We start from the raw sequence: 26,863 nt of genomic DNA on the forward strand, positions 1-26,863 counted from the left end.
GGGGATAAAAAAATATAAGTGAAAATTAATTAATATAAGCATTAACTTAGTGATTTATTAGCTGCAGCTGCACTTTCAAGACACTTAAAATATTTTTTCCCCTCAATTTTAGCAGTAGTTAACAACAGACTAGAGGTTCTTACTTTTTTTGGTCTCTTAAAAATAATATTAAGAACTCAAAAAAGAGTTGTTTTTTAATGTTAGCTATTTAACTCATGAATTTTCTTAAAAAATTTTTATTTATTTTTCAAAATGCTTTCACAAGTGCAAGGATCTTGATTTTTGGAGACTTACAAAGCAGGTAAAAGAAGAAATTGCTAAACCTATTTCTCAAGTGAGGAAATTAATAGAGAGATGCGATTTGAGGTCAAGGGACTTTCCTTAGGACCATAAGGATAATAACTAGTAGAGACGGGATTTGAAACCAGTCCTTATAGTCCTTCCATTTTATCACCCTCAGCTAGCATTCACTGATCTACTGTGAACCAGGAACTGAGAATGGCACTTTCATCTGTCTTGTAATAAGTAATCACACCTGTTATGGGGTTCTGAGGCATTCATATGCTATAAAAAAAAATAGTATAAGATTCAATAGTGCCTGATTAAGCTGCTGCTTTAGATTGATGATTGAGCTGAAAAGAACTTTAAGGCTTTGAAAGTGGTTGGCAGACAAATCTACTCAATGATATGTCACATGGGGAGTTTACAGAACAGTTTGTATCTATAGGATTCTTTGTAGTTTCTTTACCAATTATTCATTACCAAGATAATGTGAATTAGCTTTTAATATATTTTTCTGAACAATTTCAGAAGAAAAGAGATGGTAAAGTGACGTACACAACTCTAGCAATAAGAGAGATGCAGATGGATGGCCAGATCTCTCAGTACAATTCATTAAAGAATTCACACTCAAGATTATGAATAGCAATTTGTAACACAGAAGAGAATGAGCTCTCATATCCATTAAAAATTAGAGAAATATTAAAACCACTGATCTCTGATCAAACATAGCAAAACAAAAGGAAATGTAGTGCTTATTAGCAGATAATACTAGAAATACAGAAAAGGGCTATTGGATCTTAGTTGGCCTTAAGGCACCATTATCCTCTTTGCCTTCCAGTAAGGGTCTAAAAATTGCCTTAAAGGGGGAAGTTCAACTGCTGCTTTTCTAATGATCTACGGTGATCTGCATCAAGATTGGAGGAAGACTCATTAACAAACTTCCTTGCTAAAAGTAAAGAGGATGTGAAGCACTTACTGATGAAGAACAAAGACTACAGCCTTCATTATGGATTGCACCTTAACATAAAGAAAACAAAAATCCTCACAAGTGGACCAATAAAGCAACTTAATGATATATGGAGGAAAGACTGAAGTTGTCAATGATTTCACTTTATATGGATCCACAATCAACATTCAAGGAAGCAGGAATCAAGAAATCAAACAACATATTGCATCTGCATTGGGCTAATCTTCTGTAAAAGCCCTCTTTAAAGTGTTAAAAAGCAAAACTGCCAATTGAGAATTAAAGTGCACCTGACTCAAGCCATAGTATTTTCAATCGTCTCATATGCATGCAAAAGCTGGACAATGAATAAGGAAGATTGCAAAAGAATGGATACATGTGAATTATGGTGTTGGTGAAGAGTACTAAATATACCATGGGCTGCCAGAAGAATGAACGAATGAATTTGTGTTGGACAAAGTACAACATGAATGTTTCTAAGAAGTGAAGATGGTAAGACTTTGTCTCAGGTACTCTGGACACATTAACAGGAGGGACCAGTTCCTGAAGAACGGCATCATGTTTGGTAAGTAGAAGATCAGCATAAAAGAGGAAGATCTCAATGAGACGGATTGACACAGTGGGTGCAACAATGGGATCAAACATAGCAATGACTGTGAGGATGGTGCAGGACCAGGCAGTGTTTTATTCTTTTGTATATAGGGTGGCTATGAATCAGACAGCTTCTAACAACATTGGGATCTGAGTAAGCACTTACATTCTTTGGTTCTCTGAAATTTGTATTTGCTCATGAGTGATGTACCGGTAAATGTTTAATAACTGGCTCTCTCCCAACTTTATCCCACAAAAAAGTCCTAATGTGTAGCATTTTCTGATACTTCTACCATGGTTGGGAGCTCTGGTGGTATAGTGCCTAAGGCATGTGACTGCTAACCAGAAGGCTGGTGGTTCAAATCCACCAGCCACTCCTCGGAAGGAAGATTGGGCAATCTATTTCCATAGTAATACCACCTTGGAAACCAAGGAGGGGTAGCTATGAGTCAGATCAGACTGGACAGCAGTGCGTTTGGTTTGGTTTGGTTCTACCATGGTTATATCAAACAGCTTGACCAAATTCCTAAAAATTTAACATTGGACTTGTGTGAGCTGATAAGAACTGGGTAAAACCAAACCAAACGTACTGCCCTTGAGTTGGATCTGACGCATAGCGACCCCTCCTTGGGTTTCCGAGGAAGTATCACTATGAAGTAGACTGCCCAATCTTCCTTCTGAGGAGTGGCTGAAGAACTGAGTATAACAGAAATATATTGTATTCATTTATATATGGCTATAATGAAATAATTAGCAAACCATAAACATGGAAAACAAACTGATTATTATTAACATCACAAAAATTTTTTAAAAAATCACTTGGATAAGAACAGAGTGTAATTGTTGGGTCAGAAGCTAAGAAATCTGGGTGTTAGTTCAGCTGCTGTCCCATAGGGCTTCCTAGGCCATGAATCTTTATGGAAACATATTGCTAAATCTTTCTCCCGTGGAGTGGCTGGTAGGTTGGAACTGCTGACCTTTTGGTTAGTGGCCAGCTACTTTAACCACTGTGCCACCCAAACCAAACCCAACCCACTGCCATCATGTCATTTCTGACTCATCATAGCAAACCCCTTGGGTTTCTAAGGTTGTAAATCTTTATGGAAGCAAACTGCATCATCTTTCTTCCTTAGAACAGATGGTGGGTTTGAACCACTGACCTTCTGGTTAGCAGCCAAATGCCTTAACCACTACAACATCAGAATTCCACTGTGCTACTAGGGCTCCTTAAAGAAAACAAACACACAAATATGTTGCCATCACTTCAATTCTGACTCAGAGCGACCCTATAGGACAGAGTTGAATTGCCAGATAAGAGTTTCCAAGGCTGCAAGTCTTATAGAAGCAGATTGCTTCATCTTTCCCTTGGAGGAGCTGGTGGGTTCCAACCACTAAGCTGTAGGTGAGCAGCCTACTGCTTAACTACTGCGCCTCCCAGGCTCTCTTAGATAACTATTACTTTATTTCCAGTTAAAATTGAGTTAGGCTGTGAAAATCTTTGTTGATACAATCTGGTGAACTAGGGAAGGAAAACCAATTTAAGCAAAGAGAGTAGAATAAAAGAAAATATGTGTAATTACTACGTAACTACCACAGTTAGTCACAAATTAAAGGAACAAAAAATAGTGAAATAAATTGGATAAATTTCTATCTCCTCCACTATTAAACCCTTTATTTATGTGTTAAAAATTATCTCACTGCTTTTGTATTCATTAAACTTACTTGACAGCCTGGTAATCCGGTGTCTCGACTATACAGGGAAAATGAGCCTCTCTCTGATGTTTTTCCTATAAAACAAAATAATTACATATAAAAACACTCATTTATTGACAGACAAAACTCAACTCTAGACTATTCATAGTAATTATTTTGGATTTTGAAATAGAGAACAAATTAAAGAAGTAAAATCTAATAAATAAATTTTAAAAGCTTGCTATCATTCCAATCAGTTTAAGAGCCAATTTTGTTTTTAGTTCTTTGTATTTTAATTTTTTAAATTGTGATTTGGATGAAAATTTACACAGCAAATTCACTTTCCATACCGCAGTTCACATACACTTTGTCTCATGACACTGACTACAATTTACCACAATGCAACAGCTCCCCTCCCACTTCCTCCCCATAGTTACCCCTTTCCTGTGTCCATCCCTCCATGCACTCCTGCCCCCTGAGCTGTCTCCCTGTGCATAAGCAGCCCCTCTTTCTCCCATGATTGTTCTCTCCAAGGAGTGTATCTACCTCAGGTAAATGTTCAACTCATATGCCTGTCTTTTGTTTGGCTGGAAACCACAGGTGTAGGTTCAATTCCAGAACTGAAGGGCAGCTAGGGGCCATAGTCTCAGCGGTTCCACCAGGCTCTATCGGACCAGCAAACCTGGTCCCTACCTTTTTTTTTTTTTTCTCCAAATGATTTTGAGTTTTGTTCCACATTGTTCTCCCTCTCCATCCAGGATCTCCTACATAGATCCCCTTCCAAGCGGATGACAGTGGTAGCTGAGCACTATCTAGTTCTTCTGGTTTCATAGTCGTATAGGCTGCAGATCGGATGGTGAACCAGTCGCTAGGACTAATTATTCCCATGAATTTTTGGGTTTCTTCATTCTTAAGAGCCAATTTTTGACTTTGTATATGAAATAGCATGTATTTTATTAAATAGTTTATTTTCAATGTGAAACATTTTGTATATACGGGCAGTCCTCAGGTTAGGAATGTCTGATTTACGAATAAGTCCTACTTGCCCTTTAATATTATATAAATTTGCCCTCATTTTGAAAATAATTGCAACAACCCCTACTTGCAACAAATTTATCACAATCACCTTCACTTGCTGCACATGCAGCTTTTAAATCACTGAAAAGGTTTAGAGCCTTTTCTTGCACTAACTTACTGTTGTCAAGTCCATTCTGACTCATAGTGATCCTACAGGACAGAGCTGAACTGAGTTATAGGGCTTTTAAGGCTGTAAATCCTTATGGAAGCAGACTACCTTACCTTTCTCTCGTGGAACGGCCAGTGAGTTTGAACCACTGAACTTTTTGGTTAGCAGCTGAGTACTTTAACTACTGTGGCACTGGGGCTCCTTTTTTCTTGCATCAAAACCAAAAGACTCACTACCATCAAGTTGATTCCAACTCACAGATATTCCCTTTGGGTTTCTGAGGCTGTAAATCTCTACGGAAGTAGACTGCCCAGTCTTCCTTCCATGGAGTGGCTGATGGGTTTGAACCGCCAACCTTCTGGTTAGCAGTCAAATGCCTGAGGCACTAGGCCACCAGAGCTCCTTCTTGCATTAAAGTAAGGCTAAACAAGAACTGTATGGACCTGTTCTAATTCACCTACAAATTCTTCTTAAAGACTTAAAGACACAGTTAGGAATGGATCTTGTTCCTAACCATAGGACTGCCTGTAGTCAAGAATGGAAAAGAACAGGATCAAATGTCAACAGTATGACCCATGTACCTGCTACCGAGAATAACATATTCCCATTATTTGCTTCAGATTGAACATTTCTTCCTGTGTCCTTCTCTTTCTCTCAGGAATTAAAACATTATAGATACAGCTCAAATTTCACTGTACACATTAGGATAACCATTATCATGAAGTTGATTAAATTAAAGATTTCCATGTATACCTTTAATACAGATGTTATGTACTCAAACAATATACATTATTATTTTACTCAAACAATATATTGTTTTGCTTAATACATTTAAACAAATTAGATTATATGGTGGGAGCTCTGGTAGCATAGTGGCTAAGTAAGGTACTTGACTGCTAACCAGAAGGCTGGCAGTTCAAACCCACCAGCTACTCCTCAGAAGGAAGATGGGGCAATCTACTTCCGTAGTGATACTGCCTCAGGAACCCAAGGAGGGGTCGCTATGAGTCGGGTCCGACACGAGGGCACATAACAACAACAACAACATCATTAGGATATTACAGCATGTGTCTTAAGTATTTTGTGGCCATTACCAATGAAACACGTATTTCAGGTGAACAAATACCAACAAATAAAAAAACGCAGTTTATAAAGCAGGTTAACTAATGTGGTCTTTCTGCTTTACACTTTCACCACACAGTAATATGCTCTACATACTAAACTTTAGTTTGCAAACATAAATGTGATGTAAAAAAACAAGTATCTTTTACAAACAAGATTGCTAGAAAGAGAGTGCTGTCTTGGGGTTTTAGATTCTATTCTTCCACTCTTGGGTAACCTGAGCACACAAAATCATTGAAGGATTTATACATTTGCAATTCTGACGCACTTTGTGCCTCATCAAAATGGATCAGAAATCTTCCTAGACCAAGAAGGTGGCAGAGACTGAAGAGAAATGTCAACTAAGAAAGACTGTCAGAAAAGAGATTACTGGGAAAAAACAAAGGACAGTGTGCCTGTACAGTTTGGAAGTATTCTTTTGTAATCAATAAATTAAACAAGTTTGTGATATATTAAAAATCATGCACATACATGTTTTTAAGATTGTTTCCTTTAAAAATAAATCTTATGTCATATACTTGGCAGCACAAAATTGGGAGACTAAATTGGACTATGTTAACATTTAAAACAAATGCCATAAAGTAAAAAAAAAAAAAAAAAATCTGAGTATGAAACTATACCAGTAGTTTTAGCCATATACCACAATATGCTAACTTATCAGTCGTTGAAGTACTCACCTACTATCTTCTACCTTGCAAATTCTTCTTAAAACATTGTTTCAAACCACTAAGACTTAAAGCTAAGGAACAACTTAAGACCTGTTACTACATTTTTCACTCAAAAAACTAATAACTTGTTTTTATGTGGAAGTAGAAAGGAGAACAAGGTAAGATATAAAGCACAGCTTTCAAATACAATCTTAATTTAGAGCATCTTTGTGGTGGCTACTCATTTAATAGATTATTTAAGAAAACATTGCTTTCCTTTGCCTATTAATATTCCTAAACTTCCTCTTCTTTCACAAAGGATATCTGGTTCAGAGAGAATACAAACTAATTTCATATGCTAAACATATTAGAAGGAACTCTGGTAGCATAGTGCCTAAGGCACTTAACTGCTAACCAGAAGGCTGGCGGTTCAAACCCACCAGCCACTCCTCAGAAGGAAGGTTGGGCAATCTTACTTCCGTAGTGATACTGCCTCGGAAACCCAAGGAGGGGTCACTATGAGTCGGGGCCTACTCGACAGCATATAACAACAACAACCACCATATTAGAAAGTATATTTCACCTGAAAGTTGATGACATATTTTAAAAATGATACTTATTTAAATGAGATTTTGAAAGGTAAATGCATTTCTATTTCACCTTTCATTTATTGGGAACTAGTTATTTTCATAGGGACTTAAAAGTCTTGAGTACTCCTGAAATAAAACAATGCATAGTCAGTCTAACACTTAGATGGCATTCATATTTAATTCTTTCAAAATTACTTTTCACAAAAACAGTTTTCTTGAATTAAAATGAACCACATATTCTCTTCACTCAGTTTGACAAGTAAGATAAAACCTTGGCTATTGTATTATAGGTTTCTGCTAAATTTGATATAAATTTCCTATATAAATGCAGTATGTAGAGAAGCTTAATGGTAAACTATAGTTGAGCACAGTTTAAGAATGTTTATTAATAAGGTAAAATACACCTAATTCCCCTTGAAATACCTATCAAAAAGTATTATAAATGATTTACAGGAATGTTTTAGTACAGAGGTTTCTAGTCTAGCACATGGGCTTTGGCAGCCTTTTCAGATTAATGTTTTAAATGTATAAAACAAAATATAGAAATTTAGAAAGTATACTGATAAACAGAATCAAATGTTAAAAAACTGCTATATGGTAATGTATATGCCTTTTTATTAATATATTAAATATGAAGATCTCCAACACTTGTCTGTCAGTTTATCATACTGTGGTGGCCTACATGTTGGTGTGATGCTGGAAGCTACGCCACTGGTATTTCAAATACCAGAGGGGTCACCCATGGTGGACAAACTCCAAACTTAGAAAGACTAGAAAGAAGGACATGGTGGTCTACATCTGAAAAAACTGGCCACTGAAAACCTTATGAATAGCAGTGAAACACTGTTTGATACAGTACCAGAAGATGCCCCTCAAGTTGGAAGGCACTCAAAATACAACTGGGGAAGAGCTGCTTCCTCAAATGAGTTGACCTTAATGATATGGATGGAGTAAAACTTTCAGGACCTTCATTTGCTGATGTGGCATGACACGAAATGAGAAGAAACAGCTGCAAACTTCCATTAATAATCAGAATGTGGAATGCCTGAAGTATGAATTCAGGAAAACTCGAAGTTGTCAAAAATTAAATGGAACACATAAAGATTGATACTCTAGGCATTAGTGAACTGAAATGGAGTGGTATTCGCCATTTTGAATTGGACAATCATAGGACCTACCACGGAGGAATGATAAACTGAAGAAGAATGGTATTGCATTCACGGAAAAAGAACATATCAAAATTCATCCTGAAATATAATGCTGTCAGTGACTGTATACTATTCATAAATCTGTAAGGAAGACCAGTTAATACTACTGTTAATCAAATTTACATACCAGCCACTAAAGCCAAAAATGAAGAAACTGAAGATTTTTACCCATGTCTGCAGTCTGAAATTGACCAAACATGCAATCAAGATGTATTGATAATTACTAGTGAATGGAACGCAAAAGTTGAAAACAAAGACACACCATTGGTAGTGGGAAAATAAGACCTTGGTGATAACAAATAATGTCAGAGATAGCTCAAGAAAATTCTGCAAGACCAACAGCTTATCACTGCAAATATCTTTTTAACAACATAAATTGTGACTATACATATAGATAATGCCAGATGGAATACACAGGAATCAAATCAACTATATCTGTGCAAAGAAACAATGGTGAAGCTCAGTATCATCAGTCAGAACAAGGCCAGGGGCTGACTGTGGAAGAGACCACAAACTGCACATATTCAAATTTAACTAAAGTTGAAGAAAATTAAAATAAGTCCATGAGAGCCAAAATACAGCCTTGAGTATATCTTACCTGAATTTAGAGACCATCTGAAGAATAGAATTGATGCACTGAACAGCAATGACCGAAGACCAGATAAGTTGTGGGATGACATCAACGACAGAACACACCAAGAAAGCAAAAGGTCATTAAAAACACAGGAAGAAAAGACCAAAATGGATGTCAGGAGATACTCTGAAACTTGCTCTTAAACGGAGAGTAGCTAAAGTGAATGGAGGAAATGATAGAGTAAAAGAGCTAAACAGAAGATTTCAAAGGGTGGCTTCAAAAGACAAAGTAAAGTATTACAATGAAATGTGCAAAGACCTGGAGTTAGAAAACCAAAATGGAAAAATAAGCTCAGCATTTCTTTCTTTTTTTTTTTTAGGATTTGGGTGAAGATTTACAGAGTAAATTCACTTTTCATACAGCAGTTCACATATACTTTGTCTCATGTCATTGACCAAAATTTACAATGCAGCAGCTCCCCTCCCACTTCCTCCCCATAGTTACCTCCTCCCAGTGTCCATCCCTTCATACTCTTCTGCACCCTGAGCTATCTCCCTGTAGCTCAGCATTTCTTAAGGTTAAAGAATGGAAGAAAAAACTCAAACCTCAATACTGAAGGACTCTATGGGCAAAATATTGAATGATGCAGGAAGCATCAAAAGAAGATGGAGGGAATATGCAGAGTTACTATGCCAAAAAGAACTAGTCAATATTCATCCATTTCAAGAGGTGGCAAATGAACAAGAACCAATGGTACTGAAGGAAAAAGTTCAAGGTGCACTGAAGGAACTGGCAAAAAAACAAGGCTCCAGGAATTGACAAAATAGACATTGAGATGTTTCAACACATTGAGATGAGTGCAATGACAGAGGCATTCACTTTTTATGGCAAGGAATTTGGAAGACGGCTACCTGGCCAATCTACTGGAAGAGATCCATATTTGTGCCCATTCCAAAGAAAGGTGACCCGACAGAATGCAGAAATTACCAAACAGTATCATTAATATCACATGCAACTAAAATTTTGGTGAAGATAATTGAAAAAGGGTTGTAGCAGTATAAAGACAGGGAACTTCCAGAAATTCAAGCTGGATTCAGAAGAGAACATGGAATGAGGAATATCTCTGTTGATGTCAGATGGATCTTGGCTGAAAGCAAAGAATACCAAAAAGATGTTTACCTGGGGTTTACTGTCTATGTAAAGGCATTCAACCGTTTAGATCATAAATTATAGATTACATTGTGAAGAATGAAAATTTTAGAAAACTTAATTGTGTTCATGAGGAATCTGTACACAGGCCAGGAGGCAGGCATTTGAACAGAACAAAAGGATACTGCATGGTTTAATACCAGGAAAGGTGTGTGTTAGCATTGTATCCTTTCACTATACTTACTCAATCTGTATGCTGAACATACAATCTGAGAAGCTGGACTGCGGGAAGAAGAATGCAGCATCAGGATTGGAGGAAGACTCATTAACAACCTGTGATATGCAGATGACACAACCCTGCTTACTGAAAGTAAAGAAGATTTGAAGCACATACTGCTGAAGATCAAAGACTACAGCAGTTAAGAATTACACCTCGAGATAAAACAAAAATCCTCACAACCGGACCAATAGGTAACATTATGATACATGGATAAAAGATTGGAAGTCGGCAGAGATTTCATTTCACTCACATCCACAATCAGTGCCCATGAAAGCGGCAGTCAAGAAATCAATGTATTGCATTGGGCAAATCTGTTGCAAAAGACTTTTCTACTTGTTAAAGAGCAAAGAGGTTACTTTGAAGACTAAGGTGTGTCAAAGAAAGCTATGGTCATTTCAATAACCTCATATGCATGTGAAAGCTGGAAAATAAATAAAGACGACCAAGGAATTGATGTATTTGAATTACTGTGTTGATGAAGAATACTAAATATACCATGGACTGCCAGAAGAACGAACACATCTCTCTTGGGGGAAGTGCAGCCAGAATGCTTCTTAGAAGAGAGACTGGCCAGACTTTGTCTCACATACTTTGGTCATACTTTCAGAAGGGACCAGTTGCTGGAGAAGGATATCATACTTGGTAAAGTAGAGGGTCAGCAAAAAAAGGGGAAGACCCTCAATGGGATGGACAGACACAGTGGCTGCAACAATGAGTTCAAACATAGAAAAGAATTGTGAGGATGGTGCAGGATCAAGCAGTATCTCATTCTGTTGTACACAGGGTCACTATTAGTCACAGCAGACTCTAGAGCACCTAACAACAACAAAGTAGAGAGTCAGCAAAAAAAGGAAAGACGCTCTATAAGATGGATTGATTCGGTGGTTCCAAGAATGGGCTTAAGCACAGAAGGGATTGTGAGGATGGTGCAGGACCTGGTACTATTTCATTCTTTTGTACATAAAGAGTCACTATGAGTCGAAAGTGGCTCAATAGCAGCTAACAACCACAACGACAAACAGTAAGATCTAGCATAACGCCTATTAACAATGGTAATTTCAAGGCATGAATGATATTTTAAGATTTTTGCAACAATTCTAATGCAATACAAAAACATCTGTGCATCTATTGGTGACTGAAATGACAGGTGTACTGCTAGTACTGTGTTTTGCTGCCTTCATTCAAAATTGAAGGACATACTAAATGTTATTTACAATTTGATAAAAATATAAACTTGACAAGTTTATTTTCCCATTAAAGTTCAGTGATTTTGTTTTAATCTGGAGTCTTTAAACTCCAGGGTAAGAATCCTTGTTCTAATAAAACAGTTCCAGATTATTGAAAGACATACAGATACACACAAACACTTAGATATTGAGACATCATTCACAAATACATAAAGCATTTTTTGTGCTTAAGTATTTTAAGTAGCAAGATTTATGTGTTTTACATTAACTGGACTCAGAATACTATATTCTCATATTCTCCCAATATGAGAACTGCTAAAGAAATTATAAATTATTTTGACTAATTTATAAATGTTTAAAACAATAGTTTAAGAACACCAAAGTAAAGTCAAGAAATTATTTTATATGGCTAAATTAGATGCATGAACTATTAGTGGCAGCTATTATCCTAACATATATTCTTAGAATTAAAAAAAAAAAAATTAAGTCATTTTGTTCCCCACCATTAACATATTCAAATTGCAACTCTTAACTGCTTGCCTAAACTCCAAAAATACAAACTGATGTTAATATTAGCCTAAGAAGATCTTTATTCAAAAGATAATCTGTCTATATTCTTTTGGCAGACGATATAATTGGTAGCTAAACCAAGGCTGGTAGTGGCCAGGCATAATTCCAGGTCCCCATTCCAATTAGAAATTCTCAAGAGTTGACTAGGTAGAAGAATCTGAGTTCAGTTTATTCCATTAAACATTTATGTGCTAGGTAGGTATTTTGATAAGATATTGAGGTTATAAGATGAGTAAGAGCCAAGGTTCTGCTTTCAATAGGTGCTACCTAGTTGAAAAGTTTATAGCCTACCAGACAAACATGACATTTCACAAGTATTGCTAAGCTGTTAGACATCTAATTCTTTTTTATTAAGTCTAGGAGTAGTAGCAGTAGTCTAGAGTTATAGATGTTGTTGTTGTTGTTGTTGTGTGCCATCGAGTCAGCCCTGACTCATAGCGACCCCTCCTTGGGTTTCCGAGGCAGTATCACTACGGAAGTAGGATTGCCCAACCTTCCTTCCGAGGAGTGGCTGGTGGGTTTGAACCGCCAGCCTTCTGGTTAGCAGTCAAGTGCTTTAGCCACTATGCTTAAAATACAAAAGATAGACGGCACCACAATCCACATCCTGAGAATGGTGTTTGCACTCTTTCCTCAGTCTGCAAATGTAAGTCACAGTAGGCCTCTCCAACCAGATCAGGTATCTTGAGTTCCAGATCCCAAATGCACAGGTGATTCTAAAAGAGTAGACAGGGGATGCTCTGGGGCTTGGATAATTTCATAAGGCCTACACTGGACCAGGAAGGTGACTCCTATCTTCATTTGAATATGGGTCTAAATATCAAAGAATGGAGAAATAAGAACCGTCTCATCCCACTGAAGATGGGGACGAAACTATCTACTACAACATAGAAGAAGGGCCTTTGGTGAAAATAATATATATGGCCTTTTAGGTAATGATTTTCCAACACAGGTGTTCTGCTAGCTAAAGTTGTACTCTGCCCTCACATGGGTTAGTGCTGACAAATGGGTTTTCATTTAGATCCAGATTATTCTGTCCAGAGTTACTGAACAACTGATTCCAAGGATAAAAGAAAAAAAAAAAAAAAAAAGCACTGACTGGGAGAAGCTGATCAAACACCATAGTAAAGTGTGAGGACAGAGCTGAGCAGCTTTACTTTTGCCTCAGTGCTAGAGAATGACAATCAGTCCCTACCTCTCACCTCATAGAGAAATAGGTCACAGATTTTTTTCTTTTTTGAATGGCTCAACGTAAGGAAAAGAACCAGGTAGAAAGGAAAATAATAAAATGGCGAAGAAGAGGAAAGGTAGAAAAACATAAGAGAAACACTGAAACCTTCTCTCTCCTCCAATAGCACCTGAATTTCATTTACTTCCGTAAGTGCAGTGTTATGAATACCTGGACTTAGAAAACATCAAAATAATCATACTTCCTTGAAGGCACAAATTAGACCTTTTTGACTTGAACCACTGTTGAATCAAGTGATCCTATCCAATAATTATGTGATTTTTCTAAACTTAAGGTAAGACTAAGTAGACATTTTTAGCAGCCAAGTTACTATTGCTGAGTCAGTGATTTCATGTTTAGGGACATTTGGATCTTTCAACGTGAAATGTCCACTCAAGTCTTTGCCTATTTTTCTAGTGAATTGTCTGTTATTTACTTTTGATTTGTAGGCATTCTTCCTTTTCTTAGATCTATGTACGTATCTTATGTACAGAATACTTTTTCACTCACTTAATGATTTTGATGAACAGGAATTTATTTTAAGGCAGGCTAATTTGTCAATTTTCCCCTGTGGTTAGCATTTATGTGTATGTGTGTACTATTTAAGAAATCTCTGCCTATTCCAAGGTTACAGAGATATTTTTTTCTGTTTTCTTATATAAAAGCATTACTGTTTTATTTTTCATATTTAAATCTGAATTTGATTTTTGTATATGCTGTTACTGAATCAAGATACACTTTTTCTGTAGGAGTATCCAATTGAATTCAGCACTATTTATTGAAAAGACAATTTGCATCTGAAAAGTAACACTATGGCTGCTGTGAGAAAAATAAACTCATGTCTGGAAGCACGACAACCAATTAGATAACTGAAATCATCCAAGTCGAAGTTAATGGTAGCTCTAATTCTTCCAACTTATTGAGACAGGTACACTCATTCTTATTGGCATAGTTAGGTTCCAATGATGAGGTCATTACGCAAAATTTGTGAGAGTTGGGGGCCACTTCCCATCTTCAGTACTCATGCCCTCCCCCACTAATCACTGGGCACTCCCCCTGCATGTCCTTCTGCATGTCTTGGGATGCATGTGGTGCAATGGGGTCCCCTTCCCTCATCACACATTCCCCACCACTGGGGAGCCTGTGAAGGCTGGGGACAGTAGTTGCACTAGTTGAGTGTAGCCTGTCACCCTCTATATCCTGTGCAGCCTGTCACCTGCTATCTCCTGCTACCCCCTGCTACCTCCTTGCCACTCTGCTATCTCCTGCTACCTGCTATCTCCTCTACGCTATCTCCCACCACTCATTCCTCATCCTCCATTTGCCCCAGTCCCAGGTGGTTGGTCCCCTTCCCTCTCCTGCCACTGACCTCCCTGGAAACTTCAGGTTTTCACCTGGCCTCCCCCTGCCCGCCTACAACCTTGTGTTATCCTGCTACACCTTATGCCCTCCATGGCCAGATAGAGACATCACAGATGAACAGGAGAGGGCACACCATGGCTGGCCAGTCACTGTTCCTTACATGACCTGGTCATCCCTGGGGCATCTGGCATACTGTTTGGGGTGGCTTGTGGAGGATGCCCTGGGCCTGGCTATGGCCCTACACAGGGCCCAGACCATTGGAGGCAGTGAGAATTTTTTCAAAGTTGATGTAAATGCGAATTGTCAGATAACAAGATAGTTGATAAGTGAGGGGTAGGTATACTATTACATTTTTACTTATGAGAATAAATCATTTGCCCAAGGTCACAGAATTAGTAACTAGCAGAAAGAATTAGAATGCAGGGCTATCTGACACCAAATTCTTAACAGCATATTATACTGTATTATTGTCCAGTGGTGGTTTAGGGCACAACTCCCATTCTGATCACATGGGTAAACATTCAGTGGAGCCCATTTATAGAGGGAGAATTCTTCTCTAGCATTCCAAGCAGTTTCGACAAATCAGCTAATTTGGTAATGAACATGAAACCTATTCCTGTTGAAAAGAGGGACTGATGACAAATCATCCCAGAAAATGATTGGCTGCAGAACCCACCTTCTCCAAAGGTCTCCTCCGGATATAACTAAAACACAGTTATGTCAGTTTACTAAAGGCATATAATGATACTAATTTTGCTTTAAGTGCCTGCTAGAGAAATGTTTTCTCATCTTTCTTAGCCTCAGTTTCCTACTCTAAAAAAGAACAAGTTAAACAAGATCAGAGGCAACACAAAGGCATTCTGAGAGGTGTACTTTATGTGGTCAATGCAGGGAATTTATTTGTTTTTTGTGTATATGTTTAAACCATTTTTTAAAAATCAGTAGCTATGGAGGCATAAGAATGCACCTTAAAGACCACCCACTTCAGGAGGTCCCCAGCTGGTTGTGCTCTGAAAACCATGGCTGCATTAGCACTGAGGCCATGCTTCTGGCAGGCTTCAATAGAGAATGATGGGGAGACTAAAGCAAACCCATTCCTCGGAGACCCGGCACTACTTTGTTGATGAACTTTGGCTGGAGAACACCCCAGTTAACTTGGCTGAACTTTCCTTAGACCACAGGACCATCTAGAACTCATTCATCACTCTTCCAACAACCTTTTCTTCTTCCCTTCACTCTCAAAAGTCTTGAGATTCCTGTGGACAGGGTGATAGGAACTAGCATTTCTTGACTAGCCAGTATATACAGGGAGCTGTGGTGGTGTAGTGCCTAAGGCATTTGACTGCTAACTAGAAGGCTGGTGTTTCAAGCCCACCATCCACTCTTTGGAAGGAAGATTGGGCAATCTACTTTCATAGAGATACCACGTCAGAAACCCAAGGAGAGGTCACTATGAGTTGGACAAGACATTGGAATAAATGCTTTACTTACACTCTAGGTACCTGATAAAACTCAAGAGTAAGTGATTGAAGGAGGCAAGTCACAGTCTCAATACACGGCAGGAAATTTCCAAGATCTCCTATAGATCTCAGCTTCCTGGCCAAGAAAACCTGCCTTTGTAACACTCTGATAGCTTTGCATGCTTTTTTCCTATCTATTCAAAATAGCATTTATATGAGGAAATGGCTCCATACAAAGACATCACTAAAGTTACAGCCTGCTCAGCATTTGTTTCTGGAGCAGCCCAGGGAATACCTGAAAATTCCAGCAACTAAATTACTAATTTCAATGAGTAGATAATACTCAAGAAATAACCATTGACTTCATGAGGAACAGGACAAATTACAATAAATAGTTTCCCTGTTTGTCTGAAAGCCAGTATTATTTCACTATTCATTTCTGTAAGGCATACTGATTTATATTCATAAATTCCAAATCACTATTTATTTTTTTAAAAACCTATTTACTCTATTTTAAATGGCTAGCATTAGGCTGATTTTTCTTTTCTTTTCTTTTCTTTTTTAAAGGATTTAATTTAAAAAAGAACTCCTGGAAGTTTCAAAATGTTACCTAGATCAACATTAAAACCATTTGCCGTTGATTGACTCTAACTCATGGTGACCCATGTGTGTCACAGTAGAGCTGTGCTCCACAGGATTTTCAGTGGCTAATTTTTCAGTACATGACTGAGCCTTCCTTCCAAGGCACCTCTGGATAGATACAATCTACCAACCTTCCATTAGCAGCCAAACACATTAACTACCTGCACCAACCTGGGACTCCCACTCAACACTACAAGGTTCAAAATTCAATGTTTCAATATGTAAATAATGTGAGCTTTCCATATTCAATTTTTAGAGAAACAATATAAAATCTTTTCATGGTCAAATCTAAATACTTGAGCACAAATCTGAATTTGATCACAATTTTATGAGCAGACTCTCTACTATCTCTACTCTTAGGTATCTTTTGACAGCTCATCATTCCCCAATCTTTCATGGAGAAGCTGGCTTTCTTCTTTTGTGGGTGAACACTATTAAATGTTTCCTATGTTTCACAATAATCACTAGAGAAATGTAAAACACTACTCTAAAAAGTGGGCAAAGCTGTAAGGCCACTGGGTGTATCAGAGCAGAGACTTGGGAAATCTTTTTTTTTTTTTTAATTGTGATTTGGGTGAAGATTTACAGAGCAGATTCACTTTCCATACTGCAGTTCACATATACTTTGTCTCATGACACTGACCACAGTTTACCACAATACAACAGCTCCCCTCCCACTTCCTCCCCATAGTTACCCCTTCCCAGTGTCCATCCCTCCATGCACCCCTGCCCTGAGCTGTCTCCCTGTGCATAAGCAGCCCTTCTTTCTCCCATGATTGTTCTCTCCAAGGAGTGTATCTACCTCAGGTAAATGTTCAACTCCTATGTCTGTCTTTTGTTTGGCTGGAAACCACGGGTGTGGGTTCAATTTCCAGACCTAAAGTGCAGCTAGGGGCCATAGTCTCAGTGGTTCCACCAGGCTCTATCAGACGAGCAAACCTGCCCCCTCCCCAAGACTTGGGAATTCTGATTACTGGAGTCATCTCTTGGCTCCTGCTCCTCTCTGTCTGAGGGAATTGGGCAGGTTACAAGTTACTTAACATCACTGGTCCCACTCCTTCCTTTAGGAAAATCAACTCAGTACCATGTACTTCACATAGGTCTACACAGTTTAATTAATGTTTAAAAAGTACTTGGAAATTCTTGTCTGACAAATCCTTGCCCAATATTAATTGTTTTTTGAATTATAGACTGCCTTTCAGTAGCAATCTGCTCAAATTTACAGAAAAAAATTGAAGAGATCTCAAACTAACAGTTCGTATTTTTAAAGGAAAGAAAAGAGAGAGTGGGTTTTAACATAAATGCCTGCCTATTTTCTTCACAACAATTTGTTTAAGTATTATTGGCTAACATTTGTGCCAAGCACGCTGCTGGTTACATTGAAGATATTTAAATATCTACTGCCAACAAGCACAGCTGCTGGACTCTATGCCCTCCTCTTGTTCACTCCATGCCAAATTATTCACCCAGCTATGAATGATGAGGCAGCAGCATAGGAAAATGCCAAGTGTGAGTGAGATTAGTGATAAACCAGAGGATCCCCATAGAGGTCAGTGATTAGCAAGTTCCTATTTGTAATCACTTTCCTAACGCAAGCAGGCTTTATCTTATCACATATTCCATCTTCAGTCTCCACCAACTTCTTGTGATAGGCGTCAGAACTGTAAGCAGCTTCCTAATCAATAATTTCCAAAGAATAGCTAAGGCACCAATAACATGTCTTATATTATCCTTTGAAACAACACTAGACAGACCTATTCAATTTGAATAGGTTTTACAAATGACTGCTTGACTTTAAAAGCTGAGATAAGTAGTCCAAGATGCAAATATTCACCAATCCAGTTATCCTTCCTGCTCTCCACCACTCCCTTCAAAATGAGATTTACAAATTAGATATAAACAAAAACAAGAGGATGAGGAGGCTTATACAAAACAGTTTGCCTTTTCCAAAGCCACTGGAATGCCCAGAGGGATAATATTAAAATGCAGGATGCAATATGAGAGGGTGGGGTGGGGTTGGTAAAAGGAGAAGTCAGAATGAATGAAAAGAACCAAAGAAGATAAATAATACAGAATAATACAGAATTAAAAGTAATTCCTTATAGGTGGCACAAAGTCTAAACATGACTTCTATGAGATATTTTACTTAACTGCATTTTCTAAATTGTCCTTAGAAACATATTTACATCTGTATTTCATTGCTGCTCTTAAGTTCAGATTTTAAGTATGTTTTTTCTCTCTCTCCACTATTCCGCAACTAAATGTTATTAAGAGTTTAGAAATGAAGGCACTGTCATTTTTTACAGCAATCAACAGATTATAGAACTAGGAATCATCTCTTTACCTTTGGCTGCATTTCAGGAGAAAACACAGTGAATGTGTATTCTTTAAAAACAATTAAGCAACCACTGTATCTTAATGTGTATTCGATTCTTTAAAAAAGAAAAAGATTTTGAAATCATGTAATTGATGTTTTACAACATTCTAGGGTCTACAAGGAAGGAAGGTTGGGCAATCCTACTTCCGTAGTGATACTGCCTCGGAAACCCAAGGAGGGGTCACTATGAGTCAGGGCCGACTCGACGGCACATAACAACAACAACAAGGTCTACAAAATCTGAGCCAAGACACAATCCTTCAATAACTTAACCTTACTTCCCCTCTACATGCCAAAATAAGTAACAAGAAAGAAAATCAGGTAACAGTCATATCACCATATAATTTGGCTGGGGATGGGTGGGAGGGAAGCGTATTAACAAATACTTCTATCCCCTGCATTTCATTTCCTTCCTGACATTAACTCATTGTGGTAATCACACACTTAAATATCTTACTCCTTCTGTCATACTGATTCCATTTCCATGAAACCCAGGTTTCAATATATTCCTGTCTCAGAATTTACTTTCGTCAAACAATGATAAGAGAACATTAAACTCACTGTTATTAGATCCCATGATTTTCTCACATTTTCCCTGCATTCTGGTAGTTTAATTTAGACCATGATCTTACCAGATAAGGACAGTGTCTAAGTCTGTTTTTAATGGTACCCAGGGACCAGAAGGCAGATGCCACTTGTTCAGAGAACACTAGTCTGGCATTCTAGACTTGTTTGTTTGCTTGCCAGGAACAGATTCTACTCCAAGGATCCATCTATGGCACACAGCCACGTGAAGGCAGAGAAACAGAGTAAGTGAAATGTGCTCTAAAACAGTGGATAATAAATGATTTCTAATTAGCTAGTTCCCTTGACAGAAAGAATGGGAATAGAAGGAAATAAATTAGTCAATGAAACTATTACCATTTACTAAGTATTTGGTCAGAAGCAGGTAGTGCGATGAAACAAGCATAGAAATGAGTGTTAGGAGGCTGGTTCTAGTCCTGTCTCTGCTGTGAACTAGCTGTGTGATGTGGAGAAGTCATTAAAATCTCTTTAGGCTTCAGTTTTCTTACCTGGATAATGGGGTAGGGTAGGGTGGTTTTAGACTGGATGATCTTTTTTCTGCTCTGATATTCCATGAACTTGACATTTTATCAAATATGCCATCAGGTGCCCTTTTCTCAAAGAATGTAATGTGGCTAGTAAAATAGGGCAATTTGCTAAAACATGTACAAGCTTTTGGAATAACGACAGTGTGCAGTTATAAAAATGAAGATATAAGCAGATCATCATATATCTGTTTAGTATTTTCTAAGATTTTAAACTATGAATAGGGTATGCTGAATATGGCAAGATAAAATCAATATAATCAGATTTAACAAGATGATTCTACTCAGATTAAGAAAAACTCTTAGTGTTAATCAAACTTCTTACTGGGGCCCAACACCCTCAATCTACATGTTTCAGAAAGGTAACAATTTGTGTATCACAGATAACATACCAATACAGAGCAATTGAAAGAAAACTGCTGTATTTTGTTGAAATACATGGAGAAAGCCCAAAAGAGAGTCTTAAATCTCCTATATGGTTTGCTTAAGATTTAAATAAGGTTCTTGTTAAATGATAGGTACTCTGAGGTAAAATATGAGTATTCAATTTTTACTGAGTGGCCTCCAGTGTTATAATTTAATGCCATTTAATCTTTGCAGTCTGAAAGTAAGTAAAGGCCAGTCTCAAGTTCTCAATGGGTTATAATCTAAAACTCACTTATAGTTCAGGCATAACTCAAAGTATTTTTTTTCCCATAAAAACTCATTTAAAAAGGCTGTGTAAATCAATTTAATTCACAATACATATGTGTAGACTTTTTGTTGAAGGCAGAATAAAGGAAGTAAGAAAGGAAGGAAAGAAGAGAAAAGAACCACCAATTGTAATAATCAAACTGGGAAGGAGAATAGAGCAATGGTTATAAACACAGACTCTGGAAACAGACTCCCACCCACTGCCATCAAGTCGATTCCAATTCATAGTGACCCCATTGGGTTTCCAAGGCTATAAATCTTAACAGAAGTACACTGCCTCATCTCTCTCCCACAGGGCAACTGGTGGGTTTGAACCACCAACCTCCTGGTTAGCAGTCAAACGCCTTACGCACTGCACCACTAATTATGTTTAAATTCCACTCTGTGGCTTACTGTCAGTGTTGCCTAACTTCTCTGTCTCTTACTTTCCTCAACTGTGAAATGGAGATAATAACAACTTCTACCTCACAGGGGTTTTGTAAAGATAAAATATGTTAACTTCTGCAACAAGCACAAAGAGCTAACTTTTGTTGTTAGGTGGTATTGAGTAGGTTCTGACTCATAGTGATCCTATATACAATAGAACAAAACAGTAATGAGTCATGTGTAATCCTCACAATTATTGCCATGCTTGAGCCCACTGTCACAGTCATTGTATCAATCCATCCCATCGAGGGCTTTCCCCTTTTTCACTGACCCTCTACTTTACCAAGCACCATTTCCTTCTCCTGGGACTGGTCCCTTCTGATAACATGACCAAAGTATGGGAGACAAAGCCTGGCCATTCTTGCTTCTAAGGAACATCCCTCCTGTACTTCCTCCAAGACAAATTTGTTCATTCCTCTAGCAGTCGATGGTACATTCAATATGCTTCAACAGCACCACAATTCAAAGACATCAATTATTTAGTTTTTCTTATTTATTGTTCAGCTTCCACATGCACGTAAGATTACTGAAAAGACCATGGCTTGGGTGAGGTGCACCTTAGTCTTCAAAACGACATTTTTGCTTTTTAATATTTAAAAGAGATCTTTTGAAGCAGATTTGTTCAATGCAATACAGTGTTTGATTTTGTGACTGCTGCTCATGAAAACAAACAAAAAGAAAAAAACAAACTCACTGCTGTTGCGTAGATTCGACTCATAGTGACCCCTTCGTAGGTCTCTAAGATGGTATCTCTACAGAAGTAGATTGACCAAGGAAGACTGGGCAATAAGGATCTCTTCCAGTAGGTTTGCCAGGTTGTTGTCTTCCAAATTTGTTGGCATAAACAAGTGAGATCTGCCAGCATTGCATCTGTTTGTTGAAACATCTCAATGGGTATTCTATCAATTCCTGGAACCTTGTTTTTTCACCAATTCCTTCAGTGTAGCTTGGACTTCTTCCTTCAATGCCATTGTTCTTGAACACATGCTACCTCCTGAAATAGTTGAACACTGACCAATTCATTTTAGTACAGTGACTCTGTGTATTCCATCTGCTTTTGATGCTTCCAGCGTTGTTCAATATTTTGTCCCAATAACCCTTGAATATCATAATTAGAGCCTTGAACTTTTTCTTCAGTTATTTCACCTTGACATATGCTAAATGTGTTCTTCCTTTTGGTTTTCTAACTCCAGGTCTTTGCCCATTTCATTGTAATACTTTACTTTGTCTTCTGAAGCTACCCTTTGAAATCTGTTCAGTTCTTTTCATCATTTTTTCCATTTGCTTTAGCTACTCTCTGTTCAAAGAGCAAGTTTGAGAGTCTCTTCTGACATCATTTTGGTCTTTTCTTCCCTTCCTGTCTATTTAATGACTTTCTGCTTTCTTCATGTATGTAATCCCCCAACTCCTCTGTTCTTCAGTCATTGGTGTTCAATGTGTCAAATCTATTCTTCAGACGGTCTCTAAATTCAGGTGGGATATACTCAAGGTCATATTTTGGCTCTGATGGACTTGTTTTAATTTTCTTCAGCTTTAACATAAACTTGGATATGAGCAATTGATGGTCTGGTTCCACAGTTGGCCTCTGGTCTTGTTCTGACTGATGATAATGAACTTCTCCAATGTCTCTTTCACAGATGTAGTTGATTTGATTCCTGTGTATTCCATCTGGAAAAGCTAATTAAAAGTCTGTTTTTTTTTTTTTTAAATGAAATATACTGACTAGGACACTCAAGCGTATTAGATTATAAAGCGTTTTAGATTATAAAGCGTATGTGTGGTGTATCTTGCACACTAGTTCTTTAAAAAAGAAAAAAAAAAAGGCTAATTAGAAGAGAAAAAGTAGATCGATTCTACGGCAAGAATTTAAAGGGAACTTTTGGATACTTTCAAAGGTTTTAAAGTATGCCTAATTTTATCAAAACCTTACGGCTCCTCTCTTCCCTTAGCATCAATCATCAATGTATGGGTGCATTTCTAGCACTTTTCGTACACTCAGCTACAATTTTCTGTTCTCAAGTGGACTAAAGAGAAAGATTTACCAAAGCAAGAAAAGGTGGAAGCAGGATTTGAAAAGAAGCAATGGTGTAAAAGAAGCACAGTCTAAAGTCAACTTTAAAGAGCTGTTGATTCTGTAGCCTAGAGGAAACAGGATAGACATATTTGGATATAATCCTTAACCCTGTTTATTGTCTTTCATTCCCCCAAGGAAAAAAAGTGATTATAGGTTCCATGTCACCAGTTTAGGACATCTTGGTTATCTGAATCACACAGGGGAAGAGAGACAAATCCACTTCATTAAGTAAAAAGCAGGAGGACTAACGTCAACGATGTATAAACAGATGTTACAATGTTCCCTATTTACATTTTCCTTCGAGGGCACATAACATAACCATCTAGGGAAGAATGTATTCTTAAAAATATGCATATAAGTCACTAGAAAATAGAGAATGAGAAAAAAAAAAAAAAAAACTATGTATGCTTCATTTTGACCATTTACATTTAATGTGATTACTGGTACGGTTAGACTTAAATACATCAATTTGTTAGATGTTTTCTATTGATCTCATTTGTTCTTTATTTCTTTCCCTTCTTTTTCTGATTACTTTTAGATTATTATTTGGATTAGATGGAGTATGCCATTTTATCTCCAATACTGCCTGATAAATAACATTTTTAAAAAATTATTTCTTAGTAGTTGCCTTAGGATTTATAATATGCTCATTTAATTTATCAGATTCTACCTTCAAATGGTAATATAACAGTGCAAGGACAACCTTACTATAGTATACTCCAAGTTCTTATTTGGATTACTATTGTCACATATTTTACTTTTCCATATTTTATAAACCCCACAATACATTATTATTTTTGCTTTAGACATTTCATTATCTTATAGCACAATTAAAAACAAGAATCACATGTCTTTTATATGAGCTTTCAGTGTTACAATTTCTGGAGCTTTCATTTCTTTGTGTAGATCAGGGTATGGCTCACAAGCCAAATCTGGCCTGCTGCCTGTTTTTGTAAATAAAGTTTTACTGAAACACAGTCATGCTTATTTGTTTACATACTATTGATAGCTGCTTGAGTGCTACAAGGTCAAGCTGAATAGTTGTGACAAAGACTGCATGGACCACAGAGCCTAAAGTATGTACTATCTGGCTCTTTATAGAAAAGGCTTGCTCAATTCTGATTTAGATCCAAGTTTCCAAGTTTGACTGCTGTCACATTCTCACAGCCTGAAGAACTTCCCTCCCTGAACAGCTACTGTAGCCCAAGTCAGCTGGGAGCAGATTTTCTCAGCTTTCATGTGTCTATGAAAGTCTTTACCCTCATTTCTGAAAAATATTTTTGCTGGATATATAATTCTAGATTGTGAGGTTTTTTTTTTTTTTTTTTTTTTTTTTTTAAATTTTTGGTATGTTTAAGGTCTCACTCCATTTTCTGGCTTTCAAGATCCTAATGGGAAGTCAGCTCTTGCTTTATCTGTCTCACTGTACATACTGTGTTTTCCTGCTAATGACTGCCTTCCTGATTTTCTCTTTTCTCTTTGGTTTTCAGCGGTTTGAATGTCTTTTTTTTTTTTTTTAAATTTAATCTTTAATCTTGGGTCTTTACTTTGATGTCTTTCATTATTAATTGCAAAATTCCTTTTCACTTCTTTTTCTTGTGTTTTAGTTTGGATATTAAAGTTTACTGATATCCTTGGCAATTGTGTCAAATCTACTGATGAGCCCACAGGAATTCTTGATCTCTAAAATCATATGTATTTTTAGTATTTCTATTTGATGCTTACCATTTTTATCTTTTAAAATTCTCCCAACTACTCTTGCATGTTGCTCAGGTTTACTGTTAATATGTTAATCAGTGTTATTTTCTTTTTCCTAAATTTTATTTATTTTGTTGTTGAGAATATGTTGTTGTTGTTGTTATGTGCCGTCGAGTCGGCCCCGACTCATAGCGACCCCTCCTTGGGTTTTCGAGGCAGTATCACTACGGAAGTAGGATTGCCCAACCTTCCTTCCGAGGAGTGGCTGGTGGGTTTGAACCGCCAGCTGTCTGGTTAGCAGGCAAGTGACTTAGCCACTATGCTACCATAAACCGATTCAAAAGTTTCTACATGTACAGTTGAGTGACACTGATTACATACTTTGAGTTGTGTAAACATTCTCACCCTCCTTTTCTGAGTCATTCCTTCCTCATTAACAGAAAGTCACTTCCCCCTAAGGTTCCCAGTGAAACTTCCATGAGTTCCTGTTGTCAGTTTGATCCTATATAAATTAATTGTTCTTTAAAGAGCATAATGCTCTGAGTTTATGCAAGTAGGTGGTGGGATACTTTGGAAAAGGATAGCAATAATGGCGGTACAACATAAACAATGTAATCAATGTCCCTGAGCTGTAAATGTGGAAGTTGCTGGTGAATATCTTGTTGTGTATATTCTCACAACAATAAAAGTTTAAAAAAAAAAAAGAATACTCAAGATAGATAGTCTTTACTAATTAAACTATTGTTCAGTTTTAAGATGACTTTAGGGGGCTATTTTTGGTTTAAGGTTTAAAGATTATCTCCAGGCAATATTTTCAAGGGTTCATCTACCCCTCCATAACACCAGAAAGTCTAGAGTCCATGAGAATTTGAAATTGTTATGCATTCCTCTCTTTTGATCAGGATTTGTCTATGGAATCTTTGATGAAAATGTTCAGTAATGGTAGCTGGGCACCATCCAGTTCTTCTGGTCTCATGGCAAAGGGGGAAGTTGTTCATTGAGGGAATTAGCTATATAACCCACATCTTCCTTCAATAGCTGATTCTTTGCCCCTTGTTGTTCCAGGTGAATAGAGAACAACTGCTGTGCCTTGGATGGTCACTTGCAATTTTTTAAGACCTCAGGCACTACACATGTAGACTAGAAGCACTAAACATGTTCTTAGGTCAATTAACTGGGATTTTCCATGAAACCAAGACCTTAAACCTCTGTGATGATTATGTTTGTATGTCAACTTGGCTAGGCCTGGTTGAGTGGCTGGGCAGCTGGATGTAATATTCCCCATGATGAGACTGGTAATCAACTCCATGGTGGAATCTACTATGAGCAGCTGAGTACTGCTTTTGGGTACGTGATATGCTTCCTGTATATAAGGAGAAGCTTTGAGAATGGTCTCTAGCCTTTGGCATGCAGCCGTGTTGTTGCTGAGCAGCCTGCTATACTCTGCCAACCTAGGGACTTATGATGGACTTAAGTAATGGCCTGCCACGTGGTTTGACAACATTGGGACTGTGCCTTTTCACTTGTCAACCTTGGGGCTTCTCAGCCTCAGCAGCCAGCAGCTGTCTGAGTGAAGAAACGCCTGTAGCTCCAGTGGGCCGGGAGTAGGAGGTAGAGCTAGACCCCAAGGTTGAGGGGCTTTCACCCAGCCCCTAGAGCTTGGCACTTTGAACTTGGACTTAAAGCCTCCAAATTGTAAGAATAAACTCCTGTTTGTTAAGGCCATCCCATTTGTGGTATATTTCTCATCAG

At 37.6% G+C, this 26,863-nt stretch overlaps 1 protein-coding gene across 1 annotated transcript in view; it reads right to left on the reverse strand.

Annotated features, from left to right (window-relative positions):
• TCF12 (transcription factor 12) overlaps positions 1-26,863 on the reverse strand; it is a 490,015-nt gene that overhangs the window by 175,155 nt on the left and 287,997 nt on the right. The window contains exon 5 of the mRNA XM_007958528.2: positions 3,560-3,624. Within this exon, the coding sequence (XP_007956719.1) occupies positions 3,560-3,624 (65 nt within the window). The remainder of the gene's footprint in view (positions 1-3,559; positions 3,625-26,863) is intronic.

This window comes from Orycteropus afer, unplaced genomic scaffold (assembly GCF_000298275.1).
Source record: "Orycteropus afer afer isolate SDZICR_OR568_19922 unplaced genomic scaffold, OryAfe1.0 scaffold00015, whole genome shotgun sequence".
Classification (NCBI taxonomy): domain Eukaryota; kingdom Metazoa; phylum Chordata; class Mammalia; order Tubulidentata; family Orycteropodidae; genus Orycteropus; species Orycteropus afer.